General features: G+C 36.1%; 1 protein-coding gene across 4 annotated transcripts in view; it reads left to right on the top strand.

Annotated features, from left to right (window-relative positions):
- PSME4 (proteasome activator subunit 4) overlaps nucleotides 1-16,229 on the top strand; it is an 86,925-nt gene that overhangs the window by 56,430 nt on the left and 14,266 nt on the right. For all 4 annotated transcript variants that reach the window (XR_008558561.1, XM_008162133.3, XM_054728198.1 and 1 more), the window contains exons 22-37: nucleotides 286-342; nucleotides 551-606; nucleotides 700-798; nucleotides 2,697-2,759; nucleotides 2,902-2,997; nucleotides 3,931-4,062; nucleotides 6,027-6,236; nucleotides 7,207-7,343; nucleotides 8,192-8,245; nucleotides 8,544-8,673; nucleotides 9,331-9,412; nucleotides 9,953-10,106; nucleotides 10,656-10,725; nucleotides 11,880-12,005; nucleotides 12,518-12,670; nucleotides 15,649-15,753. Coding sequence is in view for 3 of the 4 variants with exons in the window: in XM_008162133.3 (XP_008160355.2) it covers nucleotides 286-342; nucleotides 551-606; nucleotides 700-798; nucleotides 2,697-2,759; nucleotides 2,902-2,997; nucleotides 3,931-4,062; nucleotides 6,027-6,236; nucleotides 7,207-7,343; nucleotides 8,192-8,245; nucleotides 8,544-8,673; nucleotides 9,331-9,412; nucleotides 9,953-10,106; nucleotides 10,656-10,725; nucleotides 11,880-12,005; nucleotides 12,518-12,670; nucleotides 15,649-15,753 (1,724 nt within the window). In the remaining variant the exon portion in view is untranslated. The remainder of the gene's footprint in view (nucleotides 1-285; nucleotides 343-550; nucleotides 607-699; nucleotides 799-2,696; nucleotides 2,760-2,901; nucleotides 2,998-3,930; nucleotides 4,063-6,026; nucleotides 6,237-7,206; nucleotides 7,344-8,191; nucleotides 8,246-8,543; nucleotides 8,674-9,330; nucleotides 9,413-9,952; nucleotides 10,107-10,655; nucleotides 10,726-11,879; nucleotides 12,006-12,517; nucleotides 12,671-15,648; nucleotides 15,754-16,229) is intronic.

Here is a 16,229-nt window from a genome sequence, read left to right as displayed (position 1 = left end):
TATGGTCTCTAGTTAGTGAATAGAGTCTTTGAAATATTGGCAAAGATGGGTTTTTTTCCTCCCACTTCCTTGCCTATCTAAACAAGTTTTATAAGCAGGTCATTGTAAATGTGAAGGTAACTCTATATCATGCCTAGTCATTAATCCAACTATTATAAAGGCCGACTCACTTGTTTATTTTCTCCTGGATACATTATCTCTTCTTTAAACAAACTGTTGATATAAACTTCAACAATATGGGAGCATTTCAGTGTCTCTAAAATACCTTCTCATTTTTCTAAACAGATCTATCCAGAGAGAACCACCGAGAAGCAATTGCTAGGGTCATAAGGAAACTTCTCAGTAAGTACATATATGCTTTTTTTTTTTTTTTTAACTAATATTTAGGAATTTAATTTTTTAGCATATGTGTTTTTAACATTTTTCATTCTCACTGGTGAGAATATCAGGTGGTGTTTTTTTCCTTTATTAGACTTTTAACTAATGTATTAGGAGTACGGTAGTAATTCAAAATATCTTAACCAAAATCTGATTTCTTCTCCTTTTATAGACCATATACTTAATAATTCAGAAGATGATACCAAGTCCTTGTTTCTTATCATAAAGGTACAATTGTCATTTAATAGTTTCATAATTATTAATATGACAGGGTTTGATGCAATGACTTATAAATATAAAATTTGAAATTCTTTGACACAGATTATTGGAGACCTTTTGCAATTCCAAGGATCTCACAAGCATGAATTTGACTCCCGTTGGAAAAGCTTTAATCTAGTAAAGAAATCAATGGAAAATCGGGTCAGTATTTTCCCCTACAACTGAAATAATATTTTTAAAGATGTGTAATATTGATATAATCACCTGATTTAGTGATTATTAGGCATAGAGAGAAAGTTGACAAAAGTAAAAATAGTAGATTTTCAAATATGATATCATGATATAATCAAAAGTATACTAGGAAAAAAATTTATTTTTCTGAAACAAACTCTTCAGTCTATTTCCACAGTCTCTGAACTCTTCAGTGGGAATTTGGAGCGTGGTAAATTGGCAATGGCATTGAAACTGCCTTGTAAAATACTGAAGTACTGAGTAAAAGATAGGAATTGTCCAAAGGCACTTTATATAGATCAGAGAAAAATATATCTCATATATTTATGCTTTAGGAAAAGTCAGTACAAGTTTCTCTCAGAGCATGGAAGAAAGAATACTTAAGTTAGTCATTTGATGTTCTTGGCAGTTTTCTTTATAGGAGACTTTCATTTAAATTGAGTCTAAAAAGGTTGTGTTAGTTTCTTATTTAGGCAAGAAGTGCTAGACAGAAGGAATTCTATACAATAAAGAGCTAATATGCAAGTGGTCGTCAACGAATGAGCTCGCGAGAGAGGAATGGAGACCAGCCAGGCTGCGGCCTGGGAAAGGGACAAGCTGCCTGCCCCGTGGTCCCCGGCGTCTACGGCTACAGCCAGCCCGGGCAAAGCCGGTCCAGGTCCTGGGTGCCTGTGGCCGGCCAGAGGGAGGGAAGCCCGGGTCCCGGGTGCCTGCGACCACCGGAGGAGGGAATCCTGGGTCCTGGATGTGGGGCAAGGCAGAGGCAGTTAGGGGCAATCAGGCCAGCAGAAGAGCAGTTAGGGGCGATCAGGCTGGTAGGGGAGCAGTTAGGGACAATCAGGCAGGCAGGCAGAGGTGGTTAAGGGCGATCAGGCAGGCAGGCAGAGGGGTTAGAGGCGATCAGGCAGGCAGGCAGGCGCGAGCGATTAGGAGCCAGTGGTCCCAGATTTCGAGAGGCAGTCGGACATCCCCTGAGGGGTCCCGCATTGGAGAGGGCGCAGGCCTCGCTGAGAGACTCACCCCCCTCTCCGTGCATGAAAAGGGCAGGGAGATGTTACAAGCATGGCTCGCTTTAGGAAACTGGCTGTTGGGAAGAGTCAAGGTGCTACACCAGGTCATTTATAATTTTTTCCCCAGAAAGTGCTTCAGTTTTATATTCAGGGGTGTCATTAAAGATTTTTAACTAGATCTGGCTTGAATATTAGAAAGAGCAATATTTAATTTAATGAATTTTGAAAAACTCTGTTACCACTGTGAAAAATAAGCAGTAGGGGATTGAGACTAGAAATAGGGAGGGTGGTTAAAGTGTTCTAATAGCCCAGATGGAGAAATAGCCTGAATGTGGTCACTGGCATGAAGGTGGAAATAAAGTGTTTTGAAAAAGAAGGAATTGTGGGGACTTGATGACCAATGTAATTGGGTAGAAGATTAGGGGTGAGGGACAGCTTAAATGATAATTTTCAGAAAAATAAAAGGTATTATATTCTGTAGTAAACACACACAGTTACCTAGGGAGTCTACTTATAAATGTAACTGAGTCCAGAAGTTTTCTTTATAGGCTGTTTGTGTACTTTGAACGAATAAGAACCAGCTCCATTGCTTTCCCATGCATGGATCTATTCATAAATTATCAGAAAAACAGGGTGTTGGATGAGCCATTTAAAGGGAATATTCCTGTTGTTATACATAAAATTGATTGAAATAGTACATTTTAAAATAAACCTGATGGCTTTAGAATCAATGAATTACCTCTACTACTCACCAGCCTGCTGTGACCTTTTTGAACTAATTTTTCATTAAGGGTTTCAGGACAATCCACTGTTGTCATTTAGAGAAAATGTTGAAGTGTTTTCTACTTTTTCTTTCAGCTCCATGGGAAAAAACAACATATCAGAGCACTGTTGATTGACAGAGTAATGTTGCAGCATGAGGTAAATATCTTTTTAAAATCAAGATGACTTTTTTAAATGACAGTTTTCCAGATGAATATTTAATTACTTGTGTTACTTCATAATTAAATGAGCTTTTAGTACAAACTTTTGAGATTTGATTTACATTGATTTCTTTTTGTAGCTACGAACACTAACTGTTGAAGGTTGTGAGTACAAAAAGGTACATCAAGATATGATCAGAGATCTTCTTCGTTTATCTACAAGTTCATACAGTCAGGTAAGGCCTAGTCTAAACACCACTCTCCCCACTCTCCCATTTTATTACATGCAACCTAAATATCCCTATTTTAACAAGGGAGTTTAAATTTATTGGCATAGAGAATATCTTTCAAATTGTAAATATATTCATGCTAATTTAGCTAGTCTTTTAAAAATAATTATTTTTGCTGTAATTGCTTCTCCAATTAAAAAAAATTAATTGAAGTTGATGGATAGTGCTAGTGTAATGTTGCTGCCACTTAATTAAATCACATCACAAAGGCCATGTAATCCCTCCTAGGTGTTATGTTTGGATTTTAGGAAGCTGCTACCATGTGAATTATGGGGTCTATCCTTTAAGGTAGTATGGGACCAATACTATTATCGCTAATCATGGAAAACTGAAAAAAGTAAAGAGGTTTATGTATAGCTAATTATTCTGTATTTATAAAATAATATAAATTGGGAAACTAGTCTCTCACGCAGATATTTCACCTAAACTTACCTTGAAAAGGGCTTAAAATATGTACTGTGTGTTGTTTTTATATTTACACTGAATATTTTGCTTATGTTATAAAATATGTGGTGATAACATTTGCATTGAAAAAGTTAACTTCTGTGTTTTAGAGAAAATCAGACTTTTCATCAAGAGTAACTCGGAATAAGAAGTTTAATATTTTGCTGATTATGTTACTGATCAAATGCATACTGATTCCATTCAGTCTCACCTTTATAAAAAATATTTGTGCTGATGTAACCTAAATCATAGATATGGTTGGTGGTCATGCTTTCCTTTTGAGAAAAGGATAATTATTTGTTTTTGTTAAGGCATTGCTTTAATATGTTTTTCTAATATAATATTTAAATTTTTACTTTATAATAATTCATTTAGGAATTTTTGTAGTTTGTCTATCATTGAATAAAAGTTCTCTGTTAATAATACTCTCTCTAGGTCAGAAATAAGGCTCAGCAAACATTTTTTGCTGCCTTGGGAGCATATAACTTCTGCTGCAGAGATATCATTCCCTTGGTTTTGGAGTTCTTACGACCCGACAGACAAGATGTCACACAACAGCAGTTCAAGGTACAGTTATTTTTTGTTTTGTTTTACTATAAGAATTTTCAAACACATAGAAAACTTGAAATAAATAATTCTTCAGTGACTGTCTGTATGTCCACCATTCAGGTACTGTCTTTACCATTTTAAAGCTTTATTTACCTTATCTCATATCTATTTCTTCAGCCATCTTATTTTTTTATGTATTTCAAAGTAAGTTGAAGACATCAGTGTACTTCACAGGTATAGTTTATTTTTTTTCTCCCCAATTATTTACTTAAATTATTTATCACAACCATTTAGGATAATGTGACCAGCGTGAAGGAGGGCCCAACATAGTAAGTTTGAGCAACTGAGAGAAAGCTTGTGTGATGAACACAGAGGAGGAAGGAAATGATGCAAGATAAGGAAAATGCTACCTCTCATAGGGATGCAATATAGAGTGTAGGTGATATATAATGATCATTTATACCATCAGATAGAACTGGGCTGATTGAAAGCGATTTATGCCGCGTGCCTGCCACCCTGGTGGGGAAGAGGGGACTGGACGCCGCCATCTTGTGGCTGTGGGTGCCGCCACCTTTTGAGGGCATGGCAGTCAATTAGCATATTCCCTCCTTATTGGCTGTGGGTGCCACCATCTTTGCGACAGCATGAGGGTCAATTAGCATATTCCCTCTTTATTGGGTAGGATTTGTCTGGACAAGTTTAATTTGAAGTAGTTTCAATAAACTAAGAGACAAGACAGACATCTGAGTTTGGATTTAAAAATACTGTATCAGTGTATATTGATGATAATTGAAATCTTTAGAGATGGGTACGAGAGCCTAGGAGGAGAGTGAGGCAGGACCAGGAAGCAGGTGTTGAGAAAACTTCATTAGAAGCCTAAGAAGATGAGGTAACTGAGAAGAGAAAGGTAATAAATACATAAGAAAATGAGGAATTACAGACGATAACGAGACTTCTTTCTAGAAGGAAGACACAACTAGTGCTGTCAGTTGCTTTCTGGAAAGAGTTAAGATGAGAACTAAACAAGTTCCTTAAACTTAGCCTGTAAGGACAGGTCAACAAACTATAGCTTGGGCTCAGTCACTTGCTTTTATAAGTAAAGTTTTATTTGAACACAGCTATGTCCATTCTTTTATGTATTGTCTATAGCTATTTAATGCTATAGTGACAGATGAGTAGTTTTGACAGAGATTGTATGGCCAATTATTTACTACATGATCCTTAATGGAAAAAATGTGCTGTGCGCCTCCCCGCCCCCATGTAGAAGGGGTAACTCATTGTGAGGTATGTTATTGATCTTGTTGAAAGCATTTCAAATGTACAAAATCAGATAGGTTAAGTAATATCAGAATTGAAAAATGTCTATTAGATCAGTATAGGTGAGCTTAACAGTGACCTTAAGAGAACTTGTAAAGAAGAGTATAGCATCAGGTGGGTAAGAAGTCTGATCGGAGTTTAGTTAGGGTGAATGTTCAGGAAATGTTTTGGTACTAATTGTTCTTTTCATTGAAAAGGGATACCTATTGAACTTTTATGGCTAGAAAATACACAGTATAATTAAGTAACCTAGTTTTTATATACTTAGGAAAATACGTGGGAAAGATATGTTAACTACTTTAGAAATCCTTCTACACATTATGTCCTAAAATGCTAAGAGTGATATATATAGTTCATGATCTTTACAATATAGTTGAAGTACAAGAGAATTGGGATGGAAGCTTTGTCTTAACAAAATCCTTTCACTTTTATATTACCCTAATAGCCATTTTCTGAGCTAGCCCCCTATTAAATGACTTAGAGAAAATATTATTGAATGACATTTAATTAAACGTTAAGTTCAAATTTCTAAAAGTAACATGCCAAACAAATATGTGAACTTATTTTGCTAAACAGAATCAAGAATTTAATCAGTGTTTAGTAAATTTAAAACCATCATGTAGGTGAGTGACTTCTTAACTCCATATTAATTTTTTTTCCTGCAGGGTGCCTTGTATTGTCTGCTTGGAAATCACAGTGGCGTATGCTTGGCAAACCTTCATGATTGGGACTGTATTGTACAGACGTGGCCAGCAATTGTTTCTTCTGGTCTTAGCAAAGCCATGTCCCTGGAAAAACCATCAATAGTGAGACTGTTTGATGACCTTGCAGAAAAGATTCATCGTCAGTATGAAACAATTGGCTTGGACTTCTCAGTAAGCATAGCCATTTTGTAATTCAGATTTTAGTGGAAATACTACCCTGTTAAAATGCTTTTCTATTTTTCTTATCTTTTTTTCTGTAATAATGTTCTTGATAATTAATTTTTAAAAGCATTTGTTTTGTTTTCTTTGTGGTCTTTACTGTAAATAGCAGGGTGGAATAGGAGGTTGGAGCATGGCCAGGAGTGAGCTAGACTGCTCTCTTCCAAGGGGCCACAAAGGGTTATTACATAGTTATAATTACCATTATTCCCTGTACATGCTGTGGCCTCATTTTTCAAAGAATTGATATTTTAGAGTGCTATTCTTACTGGCCACTGGGTTCATGATTTATAGTGAAGAAAATAAAAACGGAATGATTTGACAGATGAAAAAGGTTCCTTGGTGCTCAAATGGAGAGATGTAGCAGTAGATCATCTACAGATCTTCAAGTGCATGTTAGGCACCCATTAGAATCAGGATGGCTGAAAGAGATGTGAGCGCAGTTGAATGCTCCTCTTCTCTGCAGTGGTGATGTTGGCTTAAAAATCACTGCTCTAAATGTATTCCCTTTTTATGAAACAGTTTTGCTATTTACAGCTGTCGTTAGATTAAACTGCTAAAAAATTTTTTTTAATTGAAATGTAAGTCACATTCCAAACATTCACTCAACAATAGTGTATTCACAGGGTGGTACAACTATCACTACTCTAATTCCAGAACCTTTTCCTCAGTCAAAAAGAAACTGTATACCAAGCAACAGTTACTTCCCAGTTCCCCCATACCTGTGGCCTCTGAAAACCACTCGTCTACTTTCTTTCTCTGTGAACTCCCATGTTATGGACATTTCATATAAATGGAATCATACAATATGTGGCCTTTTATATCTGGCTTCTTTCACTTAACATAATATTGTCAAGAGTCATCCATGTTGTAGTATGTGTCAATACTTCACTTTTCCCCCCTGGCTTTTCTTTTTAATAAGATTCCAAAGTCATGTGTTGGAATAGCAGAATTACTTCAACAATCAAAAAACCCCTCTACCAACCAGATAATGCCTAGCTTAGAAGAAATAAAAGAAGGACTTAGACGCCAACAAGTAAAGAATGCTGATGCCCTAAGGTAATTAAACGTGCCTACTTGTCAAAGATTACATTATAGATAGGGGGTTTTAGATATCTCTAAAATACAGGTGAACCATAACTCTGTAATAAAATTTACACATTGATTCTGTAAAAAATACAGAAATGTTAGGAAATAATCATTGTGAAGATCCCGGATTGACACTTTTAGCTATGGAGTTGGGAAACACCATCTTAAAATAAACTTAATCTTAATGTCATATCTTTTTTCAATGTGAATTCTCTTTGATTTTTAAGTACGAATATCAGTTATTAAAAGCTAACTCAAGTTCAACACATTTATCTTGCATAGCACTTATAAATAATTGCTTTTTGATCAGATTTATACAAATTTGTTATCAGGATATCAGTAACCTGTTTCTAGATTTTTGAAACCAAAGCACTTCAGTGCTTCAGTGATAAAACTCAAGCAGGGGCCTTCCTATCTTGATTTGTTTCTTTGCCTTATGAATATGCTTATTGATTTTTTCCAGTATCTCTATGTAAAAGTAATAAACTTTTCATAGTAGCCTACCTTATGAATATACTTGGAGTGCCACATGAGGACATGTTCGGACACTCACAAATTGACTTTTGAATGTCCACTCAGGAACAGTTGAGTTGCTCTGTACCTAGCATAATACTTTTTTTGGTTTTCTTTGTACTCTTCATGTTCTTTCCCCAGTGTCTCTGTTCATCCATTTGCTTTTACTCTGGTTTGCTTCTCACCAGTGAGAGGGTGAATCTAGCCAGAATTTGAATTTATATTATTACTTTGTCTATGTTCATCTTAGTACTTTGTTAAAAAAAAATACCTCACCTGAACTTTTTTTTTTTTTTTTTTTTAAGGAACTATGAAAATTTGGTAAACACTTTGCTAGATGGTGTGGAGCAGAGAAATCTGTAAGTACATAAATTTTTTAATTCTCAAAGCTTTTATTTTAAATACTATAGGAGTTTTCTGTCCTGGAGGCCATGAAAGACTGTATCACAAAAATATTGTGGTCTGATTCATGAATTTATAAGACTAAGAGGGGAAGTTTGGGGCTAATGATAGGAGGGATGTTCTTCAGTATACCTATTTTAATTTGGGATACTTAAAAAACGTTGCATATTCAGTTGTGTTTTTTTCTTTTGTTTTTGTTAAGTGGTTTTATGAGCAATGTGTTTTGTTATTTTGTTTTCCCCCTCCCCTTTTTAGGCCCTGGAAATTTGAGCATATAGGCATTGGGCTTCTGTCTCTACTCTTGAGAGATGACCGAGTGTTACCTCTTCGTGCCATACGTTTTTTTATTGAGAATCTCAACCATGATGCAATTGTAGTTCGAAAGGTAGATATTTTATTTTAGTTACAATCTTGGGTTTGAGAGTTTTTACCTCACATGAAGCCTTTAAATTCTTCACAAACAAGACACACTTAATAAATACCTTGGAGTGCATTGATTTGAAGTCTACTTCTTTGGGTTGAGAGATGATAACTCGGCTAATAAATACATGAGGACATGTTCGGACACTACCTTTTAGCACTGGAGATATAGCAGGGAACAAGTTTACAGGTTAATGGGAAAGATTGACTTCGAGAAGTTAATTATATGAAGTGGTAAAGGAAGTGAAAGATGTCTGTGGATACAACTTTTTTGTTTTACTCGCAAAGTATTCGAGGTAGGGTACAAGGTGGGACTGACCTAGGCTGGTACATTGGCGAAAGATCCTTAAGAAATGTTTTGGCTGAGATTTGAAGAATGAGCATGTATTGGTGAAAAGATCAAAGTTTTCTAGGCAGAGACTAGCATGAAGGATGAAGGCTCAAGAGTAAGACCTGTGAGTGACTCCTTCCAGGTCATATTTAGTACTCACATGTGTCACCAGGTATCATTGGGTGAGGTATTTCTTGATTCTTGAAAGAAATCCAGCTTCTCCTTTGATTAAGGCATGCAACCATTTAAGAGATTTAAAAAGTTGACACATCCACCCTGTTTCGTTTTCAGATGGCAATCTCAGCTGTTGCTGGTATTCTTAAGCAGCTAAAAAGGACCCATAAAAAACTGACCATCAACCCCTATGAAATCAGTAAGTACTACCAAATGTAATTAATAGTGCTTCTCAGCAGACTTGGAAGTTTCTTTCTAAGTATATAGTTCTTGATCTCAAATATTTTTCTATACAAACTATAGAAGTGCAAAATTATTTTAATACAAAGTTTAAAATCTATACTTATAATATGGTAATATGCAAATTGGTTGAGACACCGTCATGTAACGACAATCAGCAGGAGGGTGGGGCAGCGAGCTACAAGCAGGGGAGAGCTACAGCAGGGAGGGGCAGCGAGCTACAGCGGAGAGCTACGAGAGGCGGTGGGTGGGGCAGCCAGCTGAGGCAAGCGGCAGTGAACTGCTCTCGCATGAATTCGTGCTCAGGGTCACTAGTATTATAAAGGAAAACAGTTGGCTTAGTAAAAACTAGTGATATACATGGTCAGTTTTGCCTTGTGCCAATTGTAAGAGAGTCCTGTTTTGAAGACAGTCACACTAATCCTATTGATTAAAAGTTGAGAATAATTATTGCACACATATTTTTAAGTTCATCAAATGTAATTTGTCTTTTCCTTAGGCGGATACCCTAAATCCACCCAAATTCTTGCTGGTGATAGGCCTGATAATCATTGGTTGCATTATGATAGCAAAAGTATACCAAAAACTAAAAAAGAATGGGAGTCAAGTTGTTTTGTGGAAAAAACTCACTGGGGATACTACACCTGGCCACAGTAAGTACAACTTCCCATGCACCTTATTATTAAACTGATTATCTTTGATGTAATTTGTTTTATCTTTGAACTTCTGGGGATGTTCAGAAGCACTTGAAGCAGTTAGAAGGACTCGACCACCAAAAATACAGACTCTTCAGGTTTTTTCCTTTTCCTTTTTTTCTTGACTCCTGCCAATGCTGTGCCTTGATCCTGCCTCTTTTCTTGTTTTTCCACCGAAACCCGTAGGCTTCCTTAGGCCCACCATTATATGTTTAAGGTGTTTGTTAATAGCTGCTCTTAATTATATTCCTACCTATTAATACTAAACATGCCTAAACCAGCCCAGAGAAATGCTTGTTTATCTCTTATTGTTGACTCCAATAATTTATTTCATAAGGACACAGTGATTTGATAGATTTTTTTAAGGCCAGGACTGTTAGTGATGTACTCCTATCCCCAAATGTGGCATCTAATTAGAGTTTATTAAAAGTACCTTCAATGCATTCTATTCACGAAGCTCTGATATATTTTCTTATGTGTATTACAATTTAAACTCTTTCTGTGTAGGAATATGGTTGTTTATGCTGGTGTGGAAGAACAGCCCAAGCTTGGCAGGAGCAGGGAGGATTTGACAGAGGTAAGCATTCCATTTTCACCATGATAGCACTTACCCTGGTTCAAATGCAACTTACTTGTAGCCAGATACATTTCAAATTCAGTTCGTTTTTCTTCCCAATTTGTGTGTTTCAGTATAGCACGGGGTTGAATACCAGTAAATGTGTACTCCCTTACTCCACCCCACCCACCTCCCTTATTCTCCCCCGTTCTGTTAGAGCCAGGTGGCTGGAGTCTTCTTGTATCTTTTACTCTCAAGTTACTACCCCACTTGGCACTCACTTGGGCACTACTGTGTATAGTTATCGGCTTGTTTTTTTGTACCATTTCTGTCTAACAAGCTTCTTGAAAGCAAGGATAATGACTGGCTTTTGGTTTTTTATTGTATGTAAATGATAGTTACCCAGTACATAGATGTTTATAGATTTAACTTAGAACTCCTTAGTCTTCATAAGTCATTTGTCAGCTTGAAAGTTGACTTAAGGGCTTTTAAGTTTATGTCTTCCTTAATTAGGTTACTGGTGTAGTAGATGCATTTTCTAATTCTGAATAAAGTTGATCTTTTAACTTCTGATGCTATATAAATATGGAAGTAATTTGCTGAGTTTGGTGTGCAGTTTGGGGACTTCTTCTAAATTTCACACAAGATGGTACAGTAACATAAAACCTTCATTTCCTAAGCAGAAGATTTTTTGGTTTTAATTCACAGTTTGAGAAATGGAATGCATACTTGAAGATGAAGGAAACTTAGCTACTGTTATGGATTTTGCATTTTTAGGAAGTGATATTACATGGATTTTAGAAAGCCTCTGTGAGAATTAAAAATTCTTTTTTAAAAAATATATTTTTATTGATTTCAGAGAGGAAGGGAGAGAGAGAGACAGAAACATCACTGATGAGAGAGAATCATTGATTGGCTGCCTCCTGCACGCCTCCTACTGGGGATTGGGCCTGCAACCCAGGCATGCGCCCTTGACCAGAATCAAACTTGGGACCCTTCAGTCTGCAGGCTAACACTATTCCACTGAGCCAAACCAGCTAGGACTAAAAATTCTTTAGAACAAAAATAGTAGCTTACTGTTAGGTATCAAAACTTTATAGATGAATTTTAATGTTTTCAGAATTGTTTTTAAATACATTTTAAATACTAAATGTTCTTTTCCTTTAACTTTACAGGCAGAACAGATCATATTTGATCATTTTTCTGATCCTAAGTTTGTTCAACAGTTAATTACTTTTCTATCTTTAGAAGACAGAAAAGGAAAAGATAAATTTAATCCTCGACGTTTTTGCCTCTTTAAGGTAACTGTTATTTATATGCCTTCTTCATAAAGCTTAGTGACTGTCAGTTTGTAGGTTTATACGTTTTAAAGTATTTGATCAAAGTTTGAGTTTAGTCATCTCTTATTTTCATTTAAAATGGCTCTGGAAGTTATGCCAATCATATTGATCTTGCCTTATTGTCCTAGCACTCTATATTAAAAAAGGCTTTTTTTCCCCCTTTATCTTTGTAATTAGCAGTTGAAGCAAACAAAAAACCCACAAGACTAGATTCATTTGATGTTCATATTATTTTTTTAAAGGGTGTATGTGCTATTTTTAAGGTCAGAAAGATTATTAATTTCTGTTTTATTGATTAACAGTACCTCTAAGTTAAAATGATAAGAATACTGTCATTTTACATGGCACAATAAAATACAAAGTTCTAGAAGGGAGAACTGGGGTTTTGTTTTAAGCACAGTAGTAAGATAGTAAACAAATGGAGGTGGTAGTCATTCAAGTACTGAGGAACTTCCTTACCCTTGTTTTTATAGGGTATATTCAGAAATTTTGATGACGCCTTTTTGCCAGTGCTGAAGCCCCACTTGGAACGTTTGGTTGCAGATTCACATGAAAGCACCCAGCGATGTGTTGCAGAAATTATAGCTGGTTTAATCAGAGGTTCTAAGCATTGGACATTTGAAAAGGTGATGTATTTGTACAGCACATTCCCTGTTTAAGCAACATTTTCCAATTATGTAGTAAGTCCCAGCACATTAGGTCCATTTCCATTCATAGTTGATTCATTCAACAAATATTTGCTGAGTTCCTAATAGAAGTGAAGAACCACTTCTATTACTGAGTAATTTATATGAGTAAGTATGCAATGAGGAGAACATGAATAAGTGCTTCCAAATTGCTTGAGTATCTTTTTATTATTATTTCTTTCTTTCTTTTGTAATATATTTTTATTGGTTTCAGAGAGGAAGGAGAGAGAGAGGTAGAAACATCAATGATGAGAGAGAATCATTGACGGGCTGCCTTCTGCATGCCCGCTACTGGGGATCGAGCCCGAAATCTGGGCATGTGTTTTGTTTTGTTTTTTAAATCATGACCCAACAATATTTTTCCATTGATTTTCAGAGAGGGAAAGACAGAGAAATAGCAATGTGAGAGAAACACATCGATTGGTTGCCTCCTACACAGGCCCGACCAGGGCCCAGCCTGGGGAGGAACCTGCGACTGAGGTAGATGCCCTTGGCCGGAATCGAACCTGGGACACTTCAGTCTGCAGGCTGACACTCTATCCACTTATCTAGACCAGCTAGGGCTTTTTTTTTTTTTTTTTTTTTTTTTAATACACTTATTTTTCTACTTGGCTTTGTTAACATCGTAGAAGAGATGAAACCTATTCTTTGAATTGTTTTTTTTTCATCTGATGTAATAATGAAAGCCAAAGTATTCATATTTCCTAAAATAGCCATAAATGCACTCTTGGACTTCTTACTGGAACAGTGTTTGATACTCTAATGTTTAGGTTGTATTTATGTAATGTTTAGAATGACATATTAATAAAGTAATCTGTTAAAACAAAAAAAATTTGAAGTGTTCAATTCCATATTGCTTTTGAGTATAAGTCACAACCCCTTGGTATATAGACAACATTCAACATCTTTTAAATTTTGAATTATTTGCAACATTAGGGGAAAATCAGGATGTGTCATATAAAAATATTTCTGTTTCCCTTGAAGAATACGAAGGTCCTGGAACGCTGGTTCCACACTATTGCATTGTATCTGTTGCTGGTGCTGCTCCTGGGCTTCTCCTTCACGGGGCACTCTCTAGTTCTCATTAAGCCCTTTTTCGACCCCTTCCCCATCTACACAGCACATTTGGTCTTATAGGCACTTTGAGTTTGACACCCTTCTTTTGAGTATCCTGCTTTTTAATTGTAAAATTTAGTTCTATATATCTGCCCTAAGGTTAGTTTCTTAGCAAAATGCAGTAGGCTGAAAATAACCAGGTAAAATGTCTGCAATGCCTGAATATAAGGTAGGCCACCATTTCCTCAAAGAAAACACACAAATATTATTTTGGGCCAACTTAATTACACATACTTTTAGGAGGCCTATGAATACTTTTAATATGTTAATTTAGTTATATGTATTAACATCTCTTATTAAATAAAACTTTGTTAATTTGTATTATTGCCTTTTTCCTGTTCACATATCATGAAACAATTTTATGTTTTATTTATTTTTTAAATATTCTATTGATTTTAGAGAGGAAGGGAGAGGGGGAGAGAAACATTGATCCACTGCCTCTTGAACACACCCTTCTGGGGATCAAGCTGGGCATGTGCCATGACTGGGAATCGAATTGGCGACCTCTCAGTGCACTGAGTGACACTCAGCCAACTGAGACACTCTGGCCAGGGCTCTTATTATTACTTTTAAGCAGTGCCTGGTGCTACCACTGGAAACTTGATCCCAAGCCCTCCCTCCCCATTTCCTTTTGACTCAAGTGCAGTCCGTGGACATCACTTGGTAGCTTGTTAGGAAAGGAGGATCTCAGGTCCCGCCCTGATCTAATGAGTCATCTGCATTTGATCTCAAGATCCCAAGGTGATTAGTATTCTCATTAAACTGTGATAAGCATCTATACATATATTTGCAATCTTTGTATAACTGAACATTTCTTAAAGGCTATTGATAGTAATTCAAAACTTGGTATTTGAAAATTATACTTCAGGCCAATAAGAAATTGTCTTAAAATGTCATATCTTCCTAAAGTAGGATTCAATCAAATGAATAAGCATGAACTTTTTTAAGTGATTATAGTCCTTAGTCACAGAATTAAAAAAATATTATTGCTGATTTTTTAGAGAGATAAGGGAGAGAAACATCTTCAAGAGACATCATCAATTGGGTGCCTCTTGTAGGAGGTGTACATAGTAGGAGGTGTTCAAGAGGCAGCCAATTGATGATGTCTCTTAGAGATGTTTCCCTACTGAGGATCGAGCCCACAACCTGGGTATGTGCCCTGACTAAGAATTGAACTGGCGACCTCTTGGTTCATGGGTCTACACTCATCCACTGAGCCACACTGGCTGGGCAAGCACACAAAATTTTGAAATGATGGAGGGTTTTTTTCCAGCCCAGGATGCAATAGTATTCAAAAATTTAAAGAGAGAACTTCTCTTTAAGAGAAATTATATGATTTTGTAAGGAATCATATAAGGCAGTGGTCGGCAAACTCATTAGTCAACAGAGCCAAATATCAACAGTACAACGATTACAATTTCTTTTAAGAGCCAAATTTTTTTAACTTAAACTTTTTCTAATGACACTTCTTCAAAATAGACTCTCCCAGGCCGTGGTATTTTGTGGAAGAGCCACACTCAAGGGGCCAAAGAGCCGCATGTGGCTTGCGAGCCTCAGTTTGCCCACCACGGATATAAGGGGTCTCCTCTTTTCTGAATAATTTTTTGGAAAAACAAAGTCACATAGCTGGGTGTGTGTGATGATAATATAGTGAACTTTTCTGGATTATTTAGGTATTCTAAGAAGTAATTTTTTAGAAAGAAATAACTTAAATCAGTATCAGTTTGTGTGTTTATATGTTTCTTGGAAAAGAGCCGAAGACAAAGGTTCTGAGTATTTCCCATGCATTTTGTTTTGAGTAGGTGGAGAAGCTTTGGGAGCTTCTGTGCCCTCTGCTTAGAACAGCGCTGTCCAACATTACAGTGGAAACTTACAACGACTGGGGAACTTGTATAGCAACGTCCTGTGTGAGTTCTGCTTACTTCTGTGTCTGACTGATCTGTTCAAACTTTTATACCTTGTCTCAAAATCTGTGAATTCTCATTATACTTCCTGAATCTTCAAATTTTGCTCATAGTTGTGTCATTTTAAAATAATTGGAAATGATTCTGTTTAGTCTTTCAAATAAGCCTTGAGTGGTAACCTTAAGAGATTATTATATCCTCTCGGTCATAGTAATACATTGTTTTAGAATAGATGACAAGTCAAATCATATGTAACTTACATGTAGTAAAAGCCAGATTATGTAAGGTTATCGGTGTTATTTTTAACACTAAATATGTCCATAACTTGTATACTCTGATTTAAAAAAAAGCCATTTAGCTAACAATTTTCTCACTGTTTATCTTTTTAACATGAGCTATGATAACATAATTTGGATTTGACTCACTTGTGACTTTTAATTAGATTTTCTTCCTCTATCCTTTTATTTATAAGTAAGATA

Source organism: Eptesicus fuscus, chromosome 16, assembly GCF_027574615.1.
Source record: "Eptesicus fuscus isolate TK198812 chromosome 16, DD_ASM_mEF_20220401, whole genome shotgun sequence".
NCBI classification, from domain to species: Eukaryota; Metazoa; Chordata; class Mammalia; order Chiroptera; family Vespertilionidae; genus Eptesicus; species Eptesicus fuscus.
Note: the sequence above shows the minus strand (reverse complement) of the source record. Positions and strands in the feature narration are given on the sequence as shown.